This window comes from Branchiostoma belcheri, unplaced genomic scaffold (assembly GCF_001625305.1).
Source record: "Branchiostoma belcheri isolate BF01 breed outbred unplaced genomic scaffold, Haploidv18h27 scaffold95, whole genome shotgun sequence".
Lineage (NCBI taxonomy): Eukaryota > Metazoa > Chordata > Leptocardii > Amphioxiformes > Branchiostomatidae > Branchiostoma > Branchiostoma belcheri.
In genome coordinates, this window is record NW_017804631.1 from 719,712 (window position 1) to 743,390 (window position 23,679).

Genomic DNA, 23,679 nt, shown 5'->3' on the forward strand with positions numbered 1-23,679 from the left:
AAATCAATTTTGGAAGAAAATTTGAATTCAGAGTTCGATGACCGCGGGTCACTGATCAAAGTGCATCGGAACACGTTCTATCACAATGTCCTTGGTGTAACTTCTTGCATAATTTCGCCCCGCCGAGCAGGTGTTTCAGTAGCCTCCATAGCATGCCAAAAACTGGGGATTTTGGGGGTCTTCAGGGTCTTTGGAAGCTTTTATGTGCTATTTTCTGATTGCATATAGACAACATAGCCGGCCTGGTTGAATTACCGTTTTTTTTAACTGGACTAATCAGAAAACAGCCCAAGACCACCCAACCCCCAGTTCTATAAGCCTGCTATGGAGGCTATGGTTTCAGATCAAAATTAAAAATGCACTAAAACTGAACTAGCTCCTGATTTGATAGAATATCATGAGTATAGTGACTTAGGCTTGTTGTTGTTAAAACAAACATAATTTTGACGGCCACTTTTTTTATCTGCTTTTTTTCTTTGGTTATCTGTAACTATTTGTCGACGCCGTAATCTAATCCTGGATAGTGAGCGAGTGAGTGTGTGTAGGGGAGGGGGGTCTTTACAGTAGAGTTGTTTACATATCAAGACACATGCTGTCGGTTTTGTCAGTTTTAATCTTTTTCTTGATAATGTGATAAGTATGGTTACCTATACAGAATTTTGACAGCTATTTCAAGGCTAAGAAAATATTGTGAGGGCTTCAATATAGGTGAAGAAATATGTGAACGCTGTTTTCACTAAATTTATGCCGTGAGGCGTCATTTTCAATTTGTGTTCTCCGAGCTTGTGAATTATTTTTCAGCGGTTACTGTTATACAGGGATACTTACACTATGTGAAGTAATGTTTGGTATTGCATTTTCTCAACCTCTTATAGTGAATTTAGATACATGTACTTCCCAAAAGCAGATATCTAGCATTCATAGTTCTGCAATTCATGATGTTGTAACATGAATGTACCGAGGGATATGTATGTTTGCGTTGTAATTCTGTCAGTGTTTTCTGCATTTAAAAAATCCAGGTCTGCTGTGACATTTTGACGACTCTAAAAAATTGTCTTCAATAGTAATGATGATATACCCCAATAGTTAGACATTCATATGCATGCATTATGTGTGTCTGATTTAATCATTATGTGTTCCTGTCTTTTGTAGCTCAATGGCCTAGACATTATATTATCAGTGACTAAATGATTTATAATTTCTTTGATCTATGTTTCTGCTCACTTTTGAAATGCTTACCCTCCTGTTTGGACCCTCTAGATTGGATCTATGCTTGGAAAGGAAGCAGAACTAGGTCATCTGTGTATAATGTCCTTGCTATCACTTTTCTTTCCCACCGACCTCTGCTTGGAGATTGGAATCTAACAGTGCTTGCAATGCATGGGTAGCCCTACTAGGGTAGCCCGTGCTGTTCTTAATTAGAGGCAGGATGCTGAGATACCAAATGCAGATAACCACATGTGGTGCGCTTAATGGACCATGGTGTTATATGTTAGACGGTGGTTCAGAATGTGTGTCCTGCTTTTTCACAGTGTCTGTGTTAGTTTTCTGTTAGGAACCTAACAAGATAATGTAACATTGCAATGATCCCTGGGGTAACCACATGCAGATAACCACATGTGGTGCGCTTAATAGTGTTATATGTTAGACGGTGGTTCAGAATGTGTGTCCTGCTTTTCACAGTGTCTGTGTTAGTTTTCTGTTAGGAACCTAACAAGATAATGTAACATTGCAATGATCCCTGAGATAGCCACATGTGATGCTTTTAATGGTGTTAAATGTTAGACAAGAGCTCAAGATGCCTGTCATTTTATCCTCAGTGTGAGCTCAAGATGCGTGTGCTTTGGTGTGTGCCTTCAGTTGGGAAGACAGAGGCTGACATTTGCGCCACCTGTCTACATTTCCTGGAACTGCAATTACAAACAGGTGTTGTGTGCTTTTAATGCTGTTAGATGTTAGGTAATAGATAGAGCACGGTTTGAGGCTGAATACTTGGATTTAGAACATGCCCGCCCAACCTCGGGGATTTCATGTCACCCTTCTCAAATTAGGAGATGTTACTAGATGTCTGACGCCTGCGGTAGGAGTTGCGAGGCCATGATGCCATGGCCTCACCCCTTATGTTGTGTGATTGAGATGGTCACACCCCCTCGTGTAGTTAACATTTTTCAATTCCCAAGGGAAAGCCTAGTGCTACGATCAATTACGATATTTTGCATTTTACTTGAGATAAGGTCAATATTCACCTGAATTGATTTTATGCCCAAGGGAGATATAAAGCATACCCTTCTACAGCAGTTTGATTAATTCCCTAGGTGATTACCTCCTCTTAATGATCCACCTAAATTGTCTTTCTATAGGATGTTAACCCTCCTTCAATCTGTGTAGGTTGTCACCCCTGATCCACCTAATCCTTTTTTGCAGCCTGTTAGATTTTCTGTTAGGTTTTGAAATGCCCCATGCTCTACTGGGTCCAATATCTTGCCACTACTGGACAGCTCACCTGTTAACCTAGAAGTGAACATGAATTGTTATCACCTCCTTGGAAGGACATATCCTTCCGCTGGAAGGTACTGTTTTCGGCCGTGTTGGTGTGATCGCAGCTATAACTCACGGTGGATTTAACTGATTTCTTTGATTTTTGGTATATGATTAATTACTGGTGTCCAGATGATGAGGGTTGCTTTTTTTCTTTATATCTGTATTTTCAGTTATTGCAAGAAAGTAAGTCGACACCCCCATGTTGTATGCGGTATGGTATCGTCTATCAGCAGCTATGTAACTAATGGCCTATACCACACTACCTTCAGGGGTTTAAGCCTGTATTATAGATACATATAGATAGATATTACTGGTAACATTGCTGTTAATGTTATGTCTGGAATTGTCAACAGTAGTTGTGAACATTGTGCATTACTATATACATCCCGGGTGTTTGTAAGTTCTTGCTGGCTCTGTTTATGTTACCCAGAAAATATTGAAGTTTTTAATTTTGAAGGTAGTTCATCAGAATCATTCACAGCAACATCAAAACTGATCTACCCTACAAACGAAATTTTTTGGCAGTAGTTACTTCTGCAACTCTGTAGCAGAATCGCTGTCTCCATCGTAGATGTACAGATAGTCGTAACCGTCCTCGACGTGGAAACTGTCGAACGTGAGACGAACGCTGCTTCCTTCTGGCACGGTGATCAGCCAACCACAGGTCTGATCGGGTTTGTAGTTTTCGGGATAGTTCGGTGACGTCACGGAACCGTCAGGGGGAGCAGACAGTGTTCCTCCGCACCCCAGACCGCTGGTCGCGGCGTCTGAAGAGTCTAGAGAGAAAAGAAAAAACATCGACGGTCTTACTTACGTTATCATAAATTTACTTATAATTATGTTTACCTTCGCAGACTTTGTGCTCACGACTAACTCACAACCACGGTCTGGAGAAGGTAGGGAAGCCATGGTTGGCTATGTGTGCAAGAGGCTAAAATCGCATCATTTGTACTGACCTAAAAACTATTTTAGGTACACAGCCGTGACAGCCCTAACCACAGCATGTAGAAATAGAACAGAGGGTTCGATGTGTTCGATCGAACACCATAAGGTGTTAGAAATAGAACAAAGGGTTCGATGTGTTCGATCGAGCACCATAAGGTGTTCGAAATAGAACAGAGGGTTCGATGTGTTCGATTGAGGGTTAGTGTTAGGGTAGAAACCCCGGAACTTTCTCACCATCAACAGGAACGAAGCATTGTTGTTCGTCGAAACCATCCGGGCAGTCGTTCTCTCCATCACAAACGTCCGTGCTTCTGTCGATGCACATGGGGGTGTGCGGACACTTAAACTGGCTCCCAGAACAAGGCGGACCGGCTGAAAGTAACATGTATAAGCAAGCTGAAGATATTATCCATGAAGATGCATTAAAAGAGCCATAGGTTGCAGTGAACACTATTCCTAACATGAACGTCTAAGTTACATGCAACTAGTAACATATTTATGTTTGTAGCATAATGTTTGTGACTGTTAACAAAACCTTTGCACATATGCATTCCATCTACCTATGACAGATATTCAAAACATGGATTTGGAGAACACTAGTTTAGCGACTGTTGAAAAGAGTGATGACAATTTTCTTCATGTTGTTGTAAATAACATCATAAACCTCGTGATGTCTTACAGCAGGAACATTTGTTTTCCTTTTTATTTTGTTTTATCTTTTCTGTTATAAACGTTCAAACGTACTAATGTATTCGCAGAAGCCTTCATCGCTCCGATCAGCACAGTCTATATTTGAGTCACAGATAACTTCTGAGGAAAAACAGCCGTTTCCATCCAGACACGTGATGTCACCCTGGGAACAACCTACAGTTTTGCGTTTGATGAAAAATAGGAATTAATACTAGAGAAGTAACATTTGCAAAGCAAATGCATAACGTTTACCTTCGGACATGGTCTGCTCTGTTAATTCTTACTCAAACACATTCACATACATGTACTACTAGTAGATTGTGACAGGAGTAGAGCAGACCATGAAATTGCAACATTATGTAACCCAACACCAGTCACCATGATAACAGACGTCAACAAATCATGCCATTGGTCAGGTCATAGGTCAGGTCAGGGCAAGTTAACTGAAGGTAAACAGCATTAAACAAAAAGTATTCAAATAAGGACCTCATTTGCATAAGGAAATGCTGGAATGGCATTCTTTGTTAAAGACTGTCTTTTGGAGGAGAATATGATCAACTGATCTTATTCATGGAAATGAGGATCCTATTTGCATAATCAGGGAGAATAATCTATAATTTCATGTTTGTACGTCATAAAGATTAACATCATTTGGTGAAGGTATGAGATCGTGGAACTCTAGCTTTATCATTCATCTATGTGCTTAAATAAAGAATACAAATTTTAATCTACCTCCTTTTGTTAGCAGAAAAGCCAAAGGACAAGGACAATGTGGCGCATATATACTTTTATGCCTTAAAGGACTAACCTGTGGGGCCAGGCAGCACTTCTGTGGTCAGATCGCCAGGAGGCGTTGTGGTGTCCGGCTGCACTTCTGTGGTCAGACCGCCAGGAGGCGTTGTTGTACCTGAAACCCGTTTTAGTGGCAAGTTGTAGTACTTTACTAATAGTGGCAAGTTGTAGTATCAATATTGGCAAGTTGTAGTACTTTACTAATAGTGGCAAGTTGTAGTACCGAGTGGCAAGTTGTAGTGCTTTACTAATAGTAGCAAGTTGTAGTACCAATAGTGGCAAGTTGTAGTACCAATAGTGGTAAGTTGTAGTACTTTACTAATGCCTTATGTCGACGTCGGTGCAATTACTGGTTGCTTGCGAGTCTGGTGTCTGTATACACTGTAAATACTGTATACATATTTAAAGCATTTATTAATTCATTCATATGTATGTAAATCATGTCATTTGACAAAGGCATTTTAAAACTGCCAGTTCTGATGTCATGATGTACTTTACTCATAACAGCTTGCTTGAAAAACCTTTTTTTGAGCAATTATCAAACTCAGACTGTCAAAAAAAAACGTTTTAGGTACACAGCCCTAACCTCAGAAAGTAGAAACCCCGGAAATGAAATAGAATAGAGATTTCGATGTATTGGCGTTCGAAATAGAACAGAGGGTTCGATGTGTTCGATCGAACACCATAAGGTGTTCGAAATAGAACAGAGGGTTCGACTTGTTTGATCAGGAACGGTCTATTCTGTCAACCACAGAAAGTAGAAACCCCGGGACTTTCTCACCATCAACAGGAACGAAGCATTGCTGTTCGTCCACACCACTTGCACAGTCGTTCTCTCCATCACAAACGTCCGTGCTTTTGTCGATGCACGCTAAAGTTAGCGGACACTTAAACTGGCTCCCAGAACAAGGCGGACCGGCTGAAAACAACGACGCGTATAAGACGGTTGCTTAAATTATTATGGCATCATGTAACGTTAGATGCATCAAAAGATCTATAAGTAGCAAGAACACCATTCCTAACAACAACCACCGTCGCCATGGCAATGTATGTTTTCATTGTCAGTCTTGTTTGTTTTTATCTTTTCTGTTATAAACGTTAAAACTTACAAATGTGCTCGCAGAAGCCTTCGTCGCTCCCATCAGCACAGTTCACGACGGAGTCACAGACAACTTCTGGGGGAAAACAGGTTCCATCCACACACTTGATGTCACCCTGGGAGCAACCTGCAGTTGATTGCGTTTCATGAAAATGGACAGAATAATATTTATCTTCACTATATACTCAGTGAAGTGAGGAAAGTCGTGTAAACTGTCTGGTAGACGATGTCAGCCCCCGTCGCGGTTAAGTGAAGGGTCGACATCGTCTACCAGATACCTTTGACCCAGTGTTGACGTCACACATCAAAGAAGCCTCGTGACAAGCCCCACTGGGTCAGTCTACTTAGGAAGACCAGAGTGACTGGTCGAAAGCTCTAGGTAAGAGAATTTTTTGTGTTGGACCAAAAGTTTTATCTTTAAACATGTAAATACAAACACAGATGAACATTAATATGTGAGCGCGAGAAATGGTCATAGAATTCATGATTCAGTTATACAGAATACAGTTATAAAGAATACAAATCTTAATCTTAATCTACCTCCTTTTGTTCGCACAAACCAAAGGAGAAGGACAATGTGGCACATATATATAATATTAAGCCTTTAAAGACTAACTTGTGGGGCCAGGCAGTACTTCTGTGGTCAGACCGACAGGAGGCGTTGTGGTGTCCGGCTGCACTTCTGTGGTCAGATCGCCAGGAGGCGTGGTGGGGTCCGCCTGCACTTCTGTGGTCAGATCGCCAGGAGGCGTTGTGGGGTCCGGCAGCACTTCTGTGGTCAGATCGCCAGGAGGCGTTGTGGGGTCCGGCAGCACTTCTGTGGTCAGATCGCCAGGAGGCGTTGTGGGGTCCGGCAGCGACTTCTGTGGTCAGATCGCCAGGAGGCGTTGTGGGATCAGGAACGAAGCATAGTTGTTCGTCTAAACCATCCGGGCAGTCGTTTTCTCCATCACAAACGTCCGTGCTTTTGTCGATGCACTGGAAAGTTACCTGACACCTCAGCTGGCTGCCAGAACAAGGCGCTCCGGCTGAAAACAACGACGCGTATTAGCAAGCTGAAATCCTTATGCATTAAATGATGCATTAAAAGATCCATACGTAGCAAGAACACCATTCCTAACAAGCACCGTCGCCATGGCAATGTATGTTTGCCTTGTCAGTCTTGTTTGTTTTTATCTTTTCTGTTATAAACGTTAAAACTTACAAATGTACTGGCAGTAGGCTTCATCGCTCCCATCAGCACAGTTCACGACGGAGTCACAGACAACTTCTGAGGAAAAACAGCCGCTTCCATCCAGACACCTGATGTCACCCTGGGAACAACCTACAGTTTTTGATGAAAAATAGGAACAGGAAAGAACAATACTCATCTTCACTGAGTTAAGTGAGGAAAGTCGTGTAAACTGTCTTTCCCAAAGGGCACAAGATCGGTGGCATGTCAGGACTCGAACCCGGGACCTCTTGGTTCCGAGTCGACATTACTGATGTTTTATTGAATATGTATATCATACTTATTTGTTGTCTTCAAATACATGTAACTACTAAAACACTCTCAACCAGAACAAACACAATCAGACAACCGAAACCAACATCCAACTCTCAGAAAAGGCGCTTCCTGTACAGAATGTCACAGTTGTGGAACAACACAGGCGACAACTAGCAAAGTATTGGACTGTAAGTAGTATATTTAAGGAATTATGTCATTTTTGCTTCGTATTATTAACTTTGTATGTCTTTGTACGTTTCTCTTCAATTGTAATATGTAACATGAATGTAATGTGTAGACCACAGGAACAATAGCCTCTTATGAGGCTAATTGTGGATCTAAATAAAACTCAAACTCAATAAACACACCGGACAGAATCCCTCCGTACACAGAGGTAGTGACAGTGATCAGACAGACGGCCCACAGTCGGACGCCACCACTGATGTCCATGTTGAGTTCAGTCACCGACTACGGAAGAACAAAACTCATAGCAACGCAATCATCGACTTTTAAAGGCATTCAATGCAGTTTTTAAGGCCTGGAAACCCAATTTTTCAAAGCCAATATCCCAGCCACTTATCTACATAGAGTTGAAACCAATGTATATTGGCCCTCATGGAGCAAAACCCAAATTCTCACAGAACATGGTTAGTGGAAGGGCCCCGGCCTGATTTTAGGGTACCACTAAGAAAATAAAATACCTATCTTGGGGTCTTGTTTCTGCAGTTTTAAATGCTCACAGTAAGAAATGCTGATCCAAATGTGCTAATGTGAAGCAGCATGTGTCAATATCACAAAGATTGCCTTATTCAGAATATTTCCAGTTTTGCTGCCCTGAAGCCGTATTGGATGCCATTAATGCTAGCTTTTTATTTCATTCTCGCTGTTTTTATTACCATTATCAGTGATTTGTTACTTTATATGTTGTTGACCTTTGTTATGTATGTTGAAGCAATGCAATAGCTTCTGAACAATATTTACTTCTGAGTGGTGCAGGAAAATTTGTCTGGTGCTGGTAGTTTTTACTAATCATGCGACTGTCATGTGATCTTCAGGAAAATCCAAGTATGTTTTATTAATAACCAACACATCCATACTAGAGAGTAAAACGACAAACTGTCTGTAGGGTGTAGCTGAATACTTAGGTCTGATTATTTATCCCATTTGTTTAGTACTGAAAATAATTCGTATTATGGGGATAACTATATTGTTATTTGTGTGTCCCATTTTTTCACCTTATGTTCCACCTGTGTGTTATCCCGTTATCCCATTAAATCACCAGAAATATTTTCAGAGTCTCTATGATATGGTAATCTAATGGGATAGTGCCCCTGATACCCCATTAAATTACCAACGAGATTCATGACAATACTTTTCTGCAGCACCGATCCTTAAGCGTGACCGTCAATTCTACAGGCTACTGATAACTATTGCTCCCACTAACTACTATAGACAGTCTCATTTTACGGATGTCCACATGTAATAAACTTTTTCTGTAACATTTTCCTATCGAACATGTAAGGGAAGTAATAATAAAGGAATCATCGAAAAGGTTCGCAACAATTTGACATTCCAACAGCCTTACTTTTTTAAAAAGTGAACTTAAAAATGAAATAGAATTGTGAAAGATTGGATAAGATAAGCTGAAAACAAACTTACTTAGTTGTTGCGGCGCCAGGACTCGATGACGCCCCAACTTGAGCGGATGTTTGCTCAAGAATGAAACAAGTGTGATCTGAACATGCAATCTTCTTTTTCCGCTAGTTTGGTTCAACCAATCACCGTGCCTGATACGGATTTACTCGGTCAGTTCGATACATTCCATCGTTCAGACATCCAATCAGCGTCTTTGTTACTTAGACTACCCCGGCACGAGGCTTGTAGGTTATCGCCGAAGCTATATATGCATAATTTAGTCAGGCATTTCACAAAGAAACACACGAGGCATTGTAAAGTTTTCGTGATTCAACTTTTTTACAGTCACGTATTTTGCGCTGCTTCTCAGTAGTATAGGTGTAAGTATCTACGGCGCTACAAATGCATAATTGAATAGGCATTCAACAATTGTCCGCATAGGATCAACGAACTATAGGGCAAATACTAGTAGACCACATGTATCTACCCTGGAACACTCATGCAGTAACTATAGGAGACATGTAAGAAAACATATCACTTGAGCATGAGCAATTTTCCAAGTTTATCTCCGTAATATTAAGACAAAAAATGTACATGTGATGCTGGAATTGTCATGACCAATTCGCCGAAGAACGAATTCACGTGAGTCAGTGGAACGCAAAAAACGTTCTGATGAAATAGTTTGACAGTGACGTGCTTGTGACGCACTGTACAGTCAGGCAGACTGTTGCCAGGTAGAAATGCTATTTTTAGTAAGACAGTGGGACATATAAAACTGAAACAGAAACAAACACACACACACTGACATACGAACAAACACGCGCGCGCGCATATTCACACACACACACACACACACACACACACACACACACGTACAAGCATTGACACACGTACACACACACACACACACACACACCGTGACACACACACATACATGTATAGTAGTGGATGTATCTGTAGCAGCAAAAGCATCCCTTTCTACATCCCAGCAAATGCTGTGAGTTGGTCTCGGTCCATCCTAAAGAGGTGCCAGTTCTCATCAACAGTGACATCCTTGCCGCCGTGTTTCTTATAAAACTTGACGGCGATGTCGTTCCAGTTCAGACAGACCCACTGCATCTTGTTACAGTTATTCTCCACGCCGATCTGAAGTGTGAAAACAGATGAGTACATCACAGGACACTTTTTAGATACACAGACAACTGCAGTTTTCAAGGAAGTTGCAAGGCGGACAAAATCGGCCTTTGATTTCTGTTACTATCTTTATAATCTCCTTCTTTATAATATCTTCTTTATAATATCCATTTACCCACCGCAAATGAATACAGGCTGGCCAATTTAATACTGTCTTACCCCCACCGAAAGATCTGCTTGGAGATTCCTATCTTTATAGTCGGGGTGAATTGAACGACTTGTCACACTTAACTTTGCGGCAGAGTGAGTAAGTTTATAAAATATAACCAAGAATCGAACGAACCTTTGCTACTCCCTTCATGAGAGACGTTCCAATACCTCGACCTGTGAACAGAACAGATAGTGTTTGTTCATCAGCACCAGTTACCATGGTGACAGACGTCTGGTCCAGGTCATTGACCTTTTCTTTTTTGTTTGGAGAAGAAGAAGAAACAGAGCAAAACCAACATATCTTTCTGTTGCGAAGGTAAACATAACTAGGTACGCCAAAAAAGCAGTTACTCAAGCAACTGGATATAATTTTGGAAGCTCCAGTTGCTTGAGTAACTGCTTTTTGGCGTATATTATTACCTGGATGTCTAACCTTCATTGACGTAAACATAACTAGGTTTCACCTCTGTGAGAGGGCTGTACGTAGAAGTCTTCCAGGTACATGACGCGGCGTACAAAGGGAGAGTAGCAGAAATAGTACATAGCATAGCCGGCTAGACTGACTTCGCCGTCTGCTGCAGTACCGGGGAGCTCCGCTACGAGCGCCCTGAAGTAAGGCTTGTCTCTGAACGCGTCCTCACGCAACGCTAGGGACAAAATCAATTGGGTCTTTTAAACTTACAAATTCGATACTCGTCAATATATCCATTCTGTATGAAATAAAGACTCAACTTCCCACTATATAGCTATAAAGACTAAAAATAAAGACTCGCAGAATTCCAAGAACAAGGTTGAAAGAGTTGAAAATTTGGTGTAAATTCCAATTCATTCCAGTGTTAGAAGGAAAGTTTAGTCTTTATTTCATAATGACTTGTACCAACACTTTCATGCTATATCCATTCTGTGTACAGTTAATGTCACATAGTACAGTAGGCTTGAAAATCAACATGCATGTACAATATCTTAATTAGAAACCACGAGATTGGGTTTCACCCTCGCCTTCTCAAAATAACTCGGATTAAACTTGAACAGTCCCCTACTACATGTACTGTTAGTACCTTCTTCCGTAACTGTCTCTCTGTCGCCCAGTCCTTGGTGCTCCGCTAGCTCCTGAGTTCAAACAAATCACTCAGATGTGGATCATGGATAGATTATTGATGTAAACCATCTACACGACGGACAACACTAGATTCGCTCGTTTGAGAGTATATACTAGGGCATAATGAGTTATCTAAGCCTTCACATCATGTCTTATAAGTCAGTCGTGCATTTCTGGACGTCGAAAAGGTTTGGGAATGCTTGTGTCAAACATGTTTGTATCGAGATAATACAAGGATTCCCAACGCCAATGACTAGAGATGAGGATTCTGAAAAAAAAATCACGTATTTGACTAGTACATTGCATTAGTGTCAATTGTACTTGTAGATATGCTGTATACCATTACTAAGTCATAGTACCTTGATGATGCGGGCGATCTCTTTACAGTCTCCAGGTCGGGCAGGGCGGATGATGAAGTCTTCAGATGCCATCTTAGAGAGAGAAGTGATTCTGTAAAGGGTTCAGTTCAAAAATCTAATAGAGAAAACTTTCATAAGTAGTCACTCATCAATACTTATGTGATATTAGAAATAGCGATTGACAATGATTAAAATATGTTGCAAAGGACATCGTAAAAATTACATCACACGACTTGTTCTGTTAACTGATTGTCAGATCATAATGATGATATATCATACGAGTTTCTATAATGACAGTAATAGTTACTCAAGCAACTAAATCCACCAGTTGCTTGAGTAACTATTACCTTTAAGTTGGTATCTTATTACCTGGATGTCTGTATATATTACCTTCATTGAAGGATCTATAATGACTCTAGATATAGGTTAAGAGGTTCTAAGAACAACAAAAAGTGAGGATCTCATACCTTGTTAGGCTTGTTTAAATATTTAGGGTTGAAGAAACAGTGCTCAGGGGACAAGGTCCGTTCACCGCTAGAAGCCTTAATGGACGATTCCACTTACAAACGGGGGTGTACCAGGAAGAATACCAGGGGAGGGATTAGAACAACTTGGACAAGTTACGGTTATGCTAAGAATTTATGCATGTTTTCGGTTGCCTTGCATATCTCTGCATTTGATTTCTTTGATTTTAAAATCTAAATTTCTAGCAGCGTCCTTGGAGAAATACAAAGCCACCCCTCCCCCACCCTACATGCTTATGGTACATTTTGGTGACCGCCCTTTGAACTACATTCTGTACTATATGGGTCATGTTGCTACTTAGCATGATTTAAGATTCAAGGCACCAAGAGGTAAATACCTAGATAGACAAGTTGACTCTGAACTGAACCGAGAGCAAACCAGCATCAAGCAACCACGTCTAGCAAGATATTAGACATTAAACAAGGACAACAAATGATTTAAATTGGACCTTGTACTCTTCCCTGAATGTTTGATTGACCGTAAGACTATAGGAAAATTACAACTTTGCAAAAAAAGAACAAGTAAGGCTGAGACTTGTAGCTTTAAGAGGAATTGTCACGGGCAAAATAAGCCTTTGCATCTGGCTTTTACTGTACCATTAAATTCTATTCAAGTCTTGGTGAACTTTTGACCCTAGATGGTAATGGGAGCATAGTTATAAGGGTGCAAACGTAGATCAACTGAGACCAGAAATGTGCATGTAGGAAACTTTGAACTAGAAGGCAACAGTTGGTATCAAATGCAGTCCTGTGTGTGAGGACCACAAGCATGTTAAAGCACCCACCACAGATATCGATAAGACTTAAGGATCAAACGAACTCAAAACTTAATGTAGATCTAATTAAGTATAATACTTAAGAACATATAAGTAACGAAGGTTGGAAGACATTTTTAATTAATCCACATAAACCATAAATCTATTCTGTAAGATTATAAGTTATTTATGATGATGATGATAATGATGATAAGTTATATACTATTGTGTATGTTTACAGTAAATGCTCGTAATTCAATACAAAACAAAAACAAAGACTACGTTTGTGGTAGCAAAAGTTCGCGGCCTGAGAGAAATGGACAGAACTATCATGAAAAAATTTAGTATTGCACTTTTACCTCATGGTACAGAGGTATTGTTTTGGGTGTGTTTGTCTATGTGTTTCATTTCTTAAAATTTCTTTTTTTTTTAATTTTATTTTACCAGTAGATCACACTCAGGTCTGTGACCTGTTTTTCAGGTGTCCCTGGGTATCTGTATCTATATCTGTATCTGTATCTATAGCCGGTATAACCGCCCCTCGGTGTAACACACCAGCTTCGCAGGCATGCGGTGCAGCGGCAGCTAGATTCATTACACTTTTACACCTAACCCTTAACATTACACCTAACTCCAAACATTGTTTAAAGATATCTTTGGAGGTTTGCTGGTGTTCATAGGTATTTGAATGCAGCATTAGTTATTCTCCAGCAAATGCTGTGAGTTCTTCTAGGTCCATTCTAAAGAGGTGCCATTTTTCGTCGACAGTAACATCCTTTGCGCCATGTTTCTTGTAAAAGTCGATAGCGATGTCGTTCCAGTTCAGACAGACCAACTGCATCTTGTTACATCTGTGCTTTACTCCTATCTGTAACAACATAAGGTGTACACATTATATATATAGCAATATATAATTATACTGAAAACAAGTACATGTATATACATGTGCATTGGTCTATCTTTTTAAAGTGTTAAAAATTCATGGGAACATACAAAAATTTGGTACATACATTTGTATTTAGGAATACTAGTGCATATACAATCATACATCATCATATCAAGATGCAGGACATCAAAATCAACCAAAAGATATAAGAATTAGGTTTTATGCACTTTTGGCTACGAGTACGTAATACATGTACTACATTTTCTGAGCTTGTCTCACCTTTGCCACTTCCCTCATAATTGAAGTCCCAATGCCTCGACCTGTGGGGGACAAACAAAATCATTGCGTGAGCATTTAAAGAAACAAAACGCACACTGTTTGTTTTCATCCGCTCAGGTTGTTGAGTGCCTAGGCAAGTGGACACAAGATTGAGAGGTCATGGGTTCAGTTCCTTGTATATCCACCATTCGTTCAGCGTAACACACCAGCTTTACAGGCATGTGGCTCGACAGCAGCTGGCTATTATTTACACTGAACAAAACATCTCACTTTTGCACATCTAACTGCAGGAGGTATTTAAAGCTATGTAGTGATGGCAGTAAACTTATATTACTGGTATATCAGCTGGTGTGTTACGCCGAAGGGCAGTTATACTGGCTATACAGATACAGAAGTTGGTGTGTTACGCCGAAGGGCAGTTATACTGGTTACACAGATACAGATACAGGTATCCTGGATTGTCTTGAAGATTTGTATATTCTTCAAAGCAACAACATACAGTACGTACCTCTATATGCAGGCTCCACATAGAAGTCCTCTAGATAGATGCCCCTGCCCAGCCAGGGACAGTAGCAGAAGTAGTACATGGCATAGCCGATCAGACGGGGCTGGTCGGTTAGATCTGAGCACACTTCTGCCACGAGCGCTCGGTAGTACGGATGGTCTCCAAACGCATCCTCTCGTAATGCTGGAACAATGGATAATACATGTAAAAACAGAGGTAGAAATACTTTTTTCAGTGTTCTGTAATATTGCAGAATGTCAAACTTTTTGTTCTGCAATTGGGAAATACTTTACACATACAATGTACACACTTAAACTCCCATGTAAACCCATGCCATGGCATATAAAAAATTGCATGTTTGGGAACATTTTACATGCAAATTACTGTACTTGTATATCATATTCAGTAGCAAACACAAAAGTTCTTAAACACCACTGAACCCCTAGCCTGATTTTTCTTCAGTCAGCAAAATTGCAGGTTGCTTAATTTTTCTTCTGCAATATTGAAAATGTCTCTGCAAAATGCAGACTGCAGGTGGGTATTTCTAACACTGAAAAATGTAGTTTACATTGTCTTTGCATCTATTTGATCCATAACTCCATTGTGTCTGATGATCGTTCTTTTGCTTAGATTTTGCTCAAAAGAATCTGAATGGAAAGACTGTGAGTCATCTTAATCTGAAACAGCTCAGAATAGCATAGCAAAAATATGACAATTCTGATTTTTATATGATATGTATATGACAAGAACAAGCTTTAATACCTTCTTCAGTCAGGGTAGCTTTTTCCAGCATCTCTTCATACACTGCTAACTCCTGCAGTAAAAGACAACTGTAAATATTTCTCCCTGCTGCCTAACGCTACATAGATGCTAACTTTTTCCCTGCTGTTTTCACAAGTGGTAAGCTCTTCTGCTGTTACTTGCATGTAAAGCTGAACTCGGCAGATTTCCCCTAGATATAGATGTTTCAGTCAGGGTCGTAAAGTACTGGTTACGGCTAAGACAACTAGATTTCTGCACACATCCTCTACAAGTGGATGCTCTATTGTCGCAACAACATGATATGTTAAACGTCAACAAGAAAAACTGGTTATGCCACGTGAAAGAGATACTTGACAATAGCGGTAACTCGTTCATTTGGCAAAATAGCAATCTGCATGTAAACAATAGATTTGTATGTGTATCGTTGAGAAAAAGACTAACAGACATGTATATTCAAACCTTCCTCCACAATTTATCTATCAATAGCGGCAAATTAAGATTGTATAGAAAACTAAAATCTGACTATAATATGGAAACCTATCTGCATCACCCTGATTTTGAGCTAAGATCATCTCTATGTAAAATGAGACTAAGCACTCACACATTAGAGATAGAGAGAGGAAGATATAAGAAACTGCCTATAAGCGAAAGATTCTGTAAATACTGTACAGAGGGAGCAGTGGAAGATGAAATGCATTTTATCTGTCAGTGTCCTCATTACGATTTTGAAAGAAAAAAGTTATTCAAAGAAGTCGCCAATATTTCCCCAAGTTTTTCAAACCTCAACCAACAACAAAAGACTATATTATTGCTAAAGTCTCCCAACCCATTTATTTTTCAAAGAGTCGGACAATTCATCTCCCACTGCCTCGCTCCTGAGAAGAAGTCAAACCCCCTAATAGCATGACAAGAATAGTTTAATAGAATAGAATAGATTAGAATAGCAGTTACTTTGTTCCTATTACCTGGTCACATATTGTATATCTACTTTTTACCCTGTATGTATTCCAACGTTATTAGGTTTAAGTAGAGATAGTAGGTTCGATAAGTATATCGTACACGTAGAAGTAGTTAGCAAATAGTCTTATATCACCACATTTTTCTTGTTAATGTCTGTATGCAATTAGCCCTCGGGCATGAATTTGCAATAAACATCAACGTATTAGCATCCTTGTTTTATATTATTGATAAAAACAAGGATGTTTTTATATATTTTTATTATATATACAATCATTATATTTGTAATAATATAAAAACAAGGATGCTAATACAAGTAACAGCAGTAAGTCAAAAGTGCAGGGAAAAGGCAAATTCATAGGAAAACAACCATGGTACAATGTATTACTAAGTATCAACCACCATGCATGTATGACTGACATTATGGAAAATTGATAACGTAACTTTCATGTACTGCAACTTCTTAATTTTTCACTGTATTTTTATTCTCACGGTTTTCACAGTCACTTCTGTACCGTGAATTTATCAAATCATTTTGTCTTTGCCCCCCCCCCTTCCTGCACATGCCATCACTGTGAAGATTGTTTTTGTGGACGTGTCAATTTTCCCCAGGAAATTTTTCTACCATGCATGAAGACAGTGAAATATTACAGTATACGAATACACATATAGCTATTTTTGTGTTAGCCATGAAACTTACTTACCTTTATCATCCGCAGTATTTCTCCGCAGTCTTCAGGCCGAGCTGCATGTATAACAACATTCTCACTGTTCTCTGATGTCATATTTACTGCAAAATTTGCGTGCACAATGTAAAAAATAGGAATAAAAATAAATGTCCATAAACCGTAGGCATCAATGTGGCACTAGGGATATCAATCAATTATTTGAGTGAGAAATAAACCCCAATGCACAAATATTTCAGATGTGCACACTACTAACTATTCATATCAAGAGAACAATTGGAAAGATACTGTGAGACTACCACTACCAGCAATTCCATAAAAAAAACTGATGAAAGACACAAACATAACTCTTGACGACAAGAACAATACTTCTATAGCCTTGTGTTTAAACAATTATTAATATAAAGAGGTACTCTGTAAAGTTACTCTTTTCAGAACCCCCTTCATGGTGAATCAAAATTTCCTAGTGGTCAAAGTACACTTTCAGTTTTACATCTAGGATTAAGCGTATTTTGGGTCAGAAAAACACAACCAAACCTTCAAAAGGGTATTTCAGAAAGTTCCTTACACAATTACACACATGATAACTTCACAGAAGGCCGGTTTCTTGAATAAAAGAAGTTTAAATACCTGCGAACCTGGAAGTTAAATGACTTCCCGCCCAAATCTGAAAGAAGACCTTTGACCCCCTGGTAGGGAAAAACCATTAGTGTATAATTCGGGGGTAAGAACCGAGTGATAAAGAATAAACAACACAATACGACTGCTTTTCGTTTTTCTATTATATACAAGTTAGCTGAATTTTGAAATTTTAAATTTTGTCCTTCTTTTTTTCATTGCTTTGACTAGTTTCAGTATGTAACATAACACTTTGATATTTTTTTGAGCCACCCCTTCAATTCGATTCTTCCATTACGCAAGATGGCTGCGCCCGGCAGAAAAATAGGCCGTCTGCTGTTTTGATCATCAAAATAGTCGATTTTATAAATTTTACAGAAGCGTTCGAGTGAAAAACTAATTTTTGTGCTATCAGGTACTACTTGTGGATAACTCTAGCCATGAATCGGGTTCTGTACGTCCGAAATCTGGGGAGAATTTCCTTCTCGGAGGGCTTGAGAGTCCAGGAGCAACTTCAGCGGCAACACTTGGACGAGCTAGCCGGAAAAACGAAAGATCCAGCGAGAGACACTCTGCTCCTGTGTGAACATTACCCGGTCTACACCACAGGGTACAGAACGGCACAGTATCCGGCCGCAGAGGAAGACAGGCTGAGGAAATTTGGGGCTGAGTTTCATAGGTAGGTGAGGTCAGGTCGTAGGGAATAGGCAGGGAGGGAGGTTCATAGGTACGTCGCTAGGGGGCGTGCGTGAGTGGTGTAAGAAATAATCTCCAAGCAGATGTTTCGGTGGCTGCAAAAGACAGTATCAGCCAGGCAGTATCCATTAGCCAGACAGTATCCATTTGCCACAATTGACACTTTCTATATATATTTCAATTCAGACAGATGGAATTCACTTCGAAATGTAGCGGGCGAAACATATACTGCCTGGCCAATTTGATACTGTCTTTTGCTGCCACCGATTAGTAAGAAAGTGTTCAGTATCAATATCTATAGCATACTACCCTCAGTAGTAGGGTGGGATATGAGTAATCAATTTCTTTTATACATTGCAAAAGTATCAGTCATCGTCTACAAAAACTATAGGTAACCTTTCAATGTAGACTAAAATACATATAAAACACCATTGTAATAACATGAGATAGCTGAACTTTGCTTCCTTAGTTTTAAAATCTGGACCAAAATTGCAGTTTTTGCACAGGTTTCAGTCTTTCTGAAGGATATATATGAAAATTATACTGTTTATTGATATTTATGCACATGTATTTGGTAATTCTATCATCATATGCATGGTACATGTTACATGTTTCAGGACCAACCGAGGAGGGTTAATAACCTACCATGGCCCTGGGCAGCTGGTTGTGTACCCTGTACTGAACCTGGCACATTTCAGGTGGGAACAGGGTTTCTATCTGCCAATGTTTCTGAAAAGGAACTTTGCAAAATTACCAGATATTCATTACACAACATTTGCAGTTAGATGTTTAAAGGTTAGATGTAACAAGTTGTTCAATGTAATATAACCAGCTACTGCTGCACTGCGCCTGCAAAGCTGGTGTGTCATGCAGAAGGGTGGTGATACTGGCTATACAGGTACAGATACAGGAGAACTTTAAGTTTTATAATGCCTGCTGACATTTCAGTGATTTTGTACTGCTTGTGTGCAAACAACTTTGTAATCAAGTGATTTACCAACTACATGTAGATGAAACTACAGTATTCGGGAATATGACAGTAACAATGTAATAATGTTCTACATGTGTATATAAAATACAGCATACAGGCCTTTCTTTAGTAATTTAGTAGTTACTGACTACATCACAATTCTCGCAGGTCAAGCCCATAGGAGGCCCAATCAGCCCCTGACAGGTAGAGTTTGTGTAACACTGTTTACTTTTTTTTTTTTTTAACCGAATTTAACATCATTTTTCCCCAACCGGGGGTTAGACATGCTTGCACCAAGTACAAGTCTTTCTTTGAAGCAGGATTTTTACGGCTGGATGCTCTTCCTAACGCCAACCCAAACCCTAGTAGGGCCTGGGATCCCTCTAACTGAGGGGGGAAATGCGTGTTAAGTGCCTTTCCCAAGGGCACAACGTCTGGGTGCATGTCCGGACATGTCTGGGTCCAACCCTGGGGATTGAACCTGGGTCTTCTTGCTTGACAGTCGGACGCTCTATCCACTACACCACACAGACGCCAATTTACAATGGTTTAAACTTCTCTTCCCAGGAAGTCGATGAAGTGGTACATCTGTCAGCTGGAGAAAAGCGTGATCCGCACCTGTCAATCATTTGGTATCCAGGCGCAGACGTCACCTGATACAGGGGTGTGGGTCGGCGACAGGAAAATCTGTGCTGTAGGTGAGGAGAACTGTATTCATTTGTTTGGCTGAAGATACAGTCAAGACTGCCCAGCTAGTACAGGGGGGCCTGCATGCCCTTTTTCGTAAGGTGTAATCAGGCCTTTTAAGTCTTCGTAATCCGTAGGCAGCTTCTCCAAAAATGTTTTAAACAGCTACGGTATCAGTATTGAGACATTTTCTTGCATTCTTTTTGTGGGAGCTTTAGGCACAGGTTAAATTAATACACATCAATAATGGGTGACTTGGCTTTGCTGAGAATAGGAACTGTAGCAAGGACACACTGCAGTATTAGCCAAAAGAAACAGCATCATGCTTTACCAAATGCTTGTTAAGAAACCCTTACAATTCCTTTTTGCCCACATTGCACACTAAGCCAGACTCTGTCCACCCCCCCTCCAGGTGTCCACGGCAGCAGGTTCGTCACCACCCACGGCCTCGCCCTGAACTGTAACCCCGACATGACCTGGTTCCGACACATCGTGCCCTGCGGGATTGTGGGAAAGGGCGTGACCTCGCTCAGCATGGAGCTCGGGCAGAACGTCAGAATCCAAGACGCCGTCCCCACGATGGTCACGTCATTCGCTGAACAGTTCGACTGTTCCGAAGTTAGAGACTGGGACCAAAATGTGCCAGTAGAGACCCAAAGTGAGGGAAGCAAGATGCACTACTGGATCTTGACAAAAGAGGGCACTTTTCATCTATACATGTACTACTAGTATTCAGTGCTCAGTAGCTCCTAACAGAGGATGGGTGCATTTTCATTGTCTATGTTATGAGACAGAAGTTTGACAGTGGAACCAAAATGTAGCCAGTAGAGAGCAACAGTGTGGGTGAAGCAAGATGCAGTACTGGTTCTTGATAAAAGAGGGCGCTTTTTTCATGTAGTATCTCCTTACAGAAGGAGACAGAGAGACAGAAGTTGACTCAAAATGTGCCAGTAGAGACCTAAAGTGAGGGGGAAGCAAGATGCAGTACTAGTTCTTGACAAAAGAGGGCACTTTTTATCTATCCTATTCTGTGCTCAGTAGCTCCTAACAGAAGAAGGGTGCATTTTCATTGTCTTATGAGACACAAGTTCGACACTGGGACACCAGAATGTACAAGCAGAGAGCCAAAGTGAGGGTGCTTCAAGTTGCAGTACTAGTTCTTGATAAAAGAGGGCGCTTTTCATCTATCCTATTCTGTGCTCAGTAGCTCCTAACAGAAGAAGGGTGCAATTTCATTGTTGTATCATATGAAATGAAACAGTAGTCCATACTTTGTAACTGGAAACAATAAAGATTGTATCTAATTATCTGAAGTCTACCAGAGAAGTGATGGTTCATGGTATTGCCAGCATCAAGAATACTGTAATTCACTTCGTCTTTATTTCATGGAAGCAAAATTCATGGTCTGACTCTGAGGAAAATGGACATGTTTACATAACTTATAATCTTGGTGGCAAGTGCAGGGAGGGAGACAAATGATTTGATAACAGTAATGATAAGTTCCTGGTACAGACCATGAACATAAAAGAGTACTGTGAACGATCAGGAATTACAGTAGAACTTTGCATTTTTTTTATCGTGCCCACATGCCTCTTTAATTTGCTGCAAAGATCCATAAACCAAGAAACAATTTTGGTGTGTCCTGATCATCAGACCGTGATGAGGAAGACTTGCTCCAGTGGGCTGGCCTGGCGACTCCTGCCACAGAGGAATTCCACAGTTCCCTGCCCCTCTGTCACATCCAGGTCATGTTTACTGCAAAAACAACCCAGGGATGAGAGAGGGGGAACTCCTGTGGGTGAGTGGTAGCCTCTACCAGGCTTCGGGAGGCACCTGGAAAGAGTAGAAATCGTATTCTCCAAGCAGGGGTTTGGGGTTATTTTTGGCATGTTTTTAGGCTTTTTTATGGGGGTTTCTCTTTTGCACTGGATTTTTTTCCCACCCAACCCAACCTCTGCCGGCAGTTGAAAGCATCAATGGGTTGGGTGAAAACCCTGATAAAAAAAGCCTAAAATGACCCCAAACCTCTGCTTGGAGAGTATAGAAATCGGCCAAATAGAGAGATAACATGCCGGGGAGTTGGTCCGCTAGAGTACAGTTCAGGTGCGGCAAAATGTACTCTCTAGCGGACTAGATCCCCTGGCATGTTATCTGTAGAAGCTAGGGGAGTGGTGCTTGGAGCTATGTAGCCAGCACCTTGGCAGAACGTACTGTGCCTGTGCAAAAACCCCATTCCTCAGTTTTCCTCTGATTTTTGGTCAGTGTTGCATCAGAATTTTGCCTGTTGCAGAGGACAACTTTTCCAACATAACATTTCGAAACTAGTGTTAACCTTATATGTGCGAATACGACCACATGATGTTCTACCAAAGTGCTATGCACAATACAAATTGAATTTTGTGCAGGTGCAGTACATTATGACGATGTGCTTATGTAGCCTATTCAAACATCTGTGTATTTTCATCCATTTCTTTATATATAGGGCTTTGGAACCACATGCACACAGCTTTGACTGTACCACACATACCAAAGAAATGAACAGAACAGAGACTCTATGTTGAATTCTTCTTGTATAACTTTTATTGTCCAACATCTATCAGTGGTAGCTCCTGCTCGAGTCGTAACGTTTTCTCACAACTGGTAAAACCAGCCTGACCACCCCCGCACTCGAAGTCTACCAGTCCAAAATATGGACCTCTCTACTGGCATAATATAGTGGGGGTGGTCGGGGGGATTTTAACAGTCGTAAAAAAAAAACATTTTAACAGCAAGAATTACCAAGTTTAAGCACACTGTCAGGAAGAAAGAATCACTTTTCAATACACAAATGTTACAAATGGTATTATTTGAGAAGACTTCAGTATTATTATTATTATCATTATTAGCCACTAGAACTACGAAAATACTACAAAATTTTCATTTACAAAATATACAACTATAAATAGGGCATTTGGGGGCTACATCGTACACTTTGAAGCACATAGTTATTCGTTATTGCTTTCCAACCCAAATGTGAGGCAGCAGAAACAACCACAATGTCCTAAAACCCACCCCTTCACCCCTATCTCGGAAATGGTATAGTCTGTGGAAGACGACAACGCACAGAATTCAGGACTACAACACTTGACGACGGGGGTGGGAGGATTGTCTGTACACTACATGGAAAGAATTGTTCCCAATGGCACATTTCATGCAGAGAAAAAAAAACAACTTCTGCAAGCATTTGTGTAAAAACAACAAACTTTCTACTACAGTGGTTCAACAATACACAATTTCCACCTAAATATACTTATTATCGATCTGTACAAATACATACGTCCCATGGTTTTGTCAATAATTACATATGGTTGCATGTAATGTGCCA

The 23,679-nt window shown here is 40.3% G+C and overlaps 4 protein-coding genes across 6 annotated transcripts in view; 1 reads left to right on the top strand and 3 right to left on the bottom strand.

Moving 5' to 3' along the window:
- LOC109461663 (bone morphogenetic protein 1-like) overlaps positions 1–4,338 on the bottom strand; it is a 7,789-nt gene extending 3,451 nt beyond the window's left edge. Inside the window, exons 1-4 of the mRNA XM_019758044.1 lie at positions 4,231–4,338; positions 3,721–3,858; positions 3,074–3,317; positions 2,492–2,511 (exon numbers count right to left, since the gene is read on the bottom strand). Of these exons, the coding sequence (XP_019613603.1) occupies positions 2,492–2,511; positions 3,074–3,317; positions 3,721–3,811 (355 nt within the window). The 5' untranslated portion in view covers positions 3,812–3,858; positions 4,231–4,338. The remainder of the gene's footprint in view (positions 1–2,491; positions 2,512–3,073; positions 3,318–3,720; positions 3,859–4,230) is intronic.
- Positions 4,339–10,081: 5,743 nt separating this feature from the next.
- Positions 10,082–12,590, bottom strand: LOC109461689 (diamine acetyltransferase 1-like). Of its 2 annotated transcripts, none has more exons than XM_019758072.1 (6): positions 12,458–12,590; positions 11,991–12,062; positions 11,591–11,642; positions 10,997–11,179; positions 10,666–10,706; positions 10,082–10,334 (listed from the first exon to the last, which is right to left on the bottom strand). In XM_019758072.1, exons 2-6 carry the CDS (start codon positions 12,060–12,062, stop codon positions 10,167–10,169), a joined length of 516 nt encoding a protein of 171 aa, XP_019613631.1. In that variant the 5' UTR covers positions 12,458–12,590; the 3' UTR covers positions 10,082–10,166. The 2 variants fall into 2 exon arrangements, with proteins under 2 accessions (XP_019613631.1, XP_019613630.1); XM_019758071.1 differs by having other exon boundaries at positions 11,991–12,081.
- A 798-nt stretch (positions 12,591–13,388) lies between these two features.
- On the bottom strand, positions 13,389–18,020 carry LOC109461682 (diamine acetyltransferase 1-like). Of its 2 annotated transcripts, none has more exons than XM_019758060.1 (6): positions 17,975–18,020; positions 17,363–17,448; positions 15,702–15,753; positions 14,943–15,122; positions 14,435–14,475; positions 13,389–14,137 (listed from the first exon to the last, which is right to left on the bottom strand). In XM_019758060.1, exons 2-6 carry the CDS (start codon positions 17,441–17,443, stop codon positions 13,970–13,972), a joined length of 522 nt encoding a protein of 173 aa, XP_019613619.1. In that variant the 5' UTR covers positions 17,444–17,448; positions 17,975–18,020; the 3' UTR covers positions 13,389–13,969. The 2 variants fall into 2 exon arrangements, with proteins under 2 accessions (XP_019613619.1, XP_019613620.1); XM_019758061.1 differs by lacking the exon at positions 17,975–18,020 and adding an exon at positions 17,913–17,945.
- A 218-nt stretch (positions 18,021–18,238) lies between these two features.
- Positions 18,239–21,622, top strand: LOC109461729 (putative lipoyltransferase 2, mitochondrial). The gene is made up of 4 exons (XM_019758119.1): positions 18,239–18,641; positions 19,276–19,356; positions 20,196–20,326; positions 20,728–21,622. Exons 1-4 carry the CDS (start codon positions 18,403–18,405, stop codon positions 21,042–21,044), a joined length of 768 nt encoding a protein of 255 aa, XP_019613678.1. The 5' UTR covers positions 18,239–18,402; the 3' UTR covers positions 21,045–21,622.
- Positions 21,623–23,679: the final 2,057 nt, after the last annotated feature.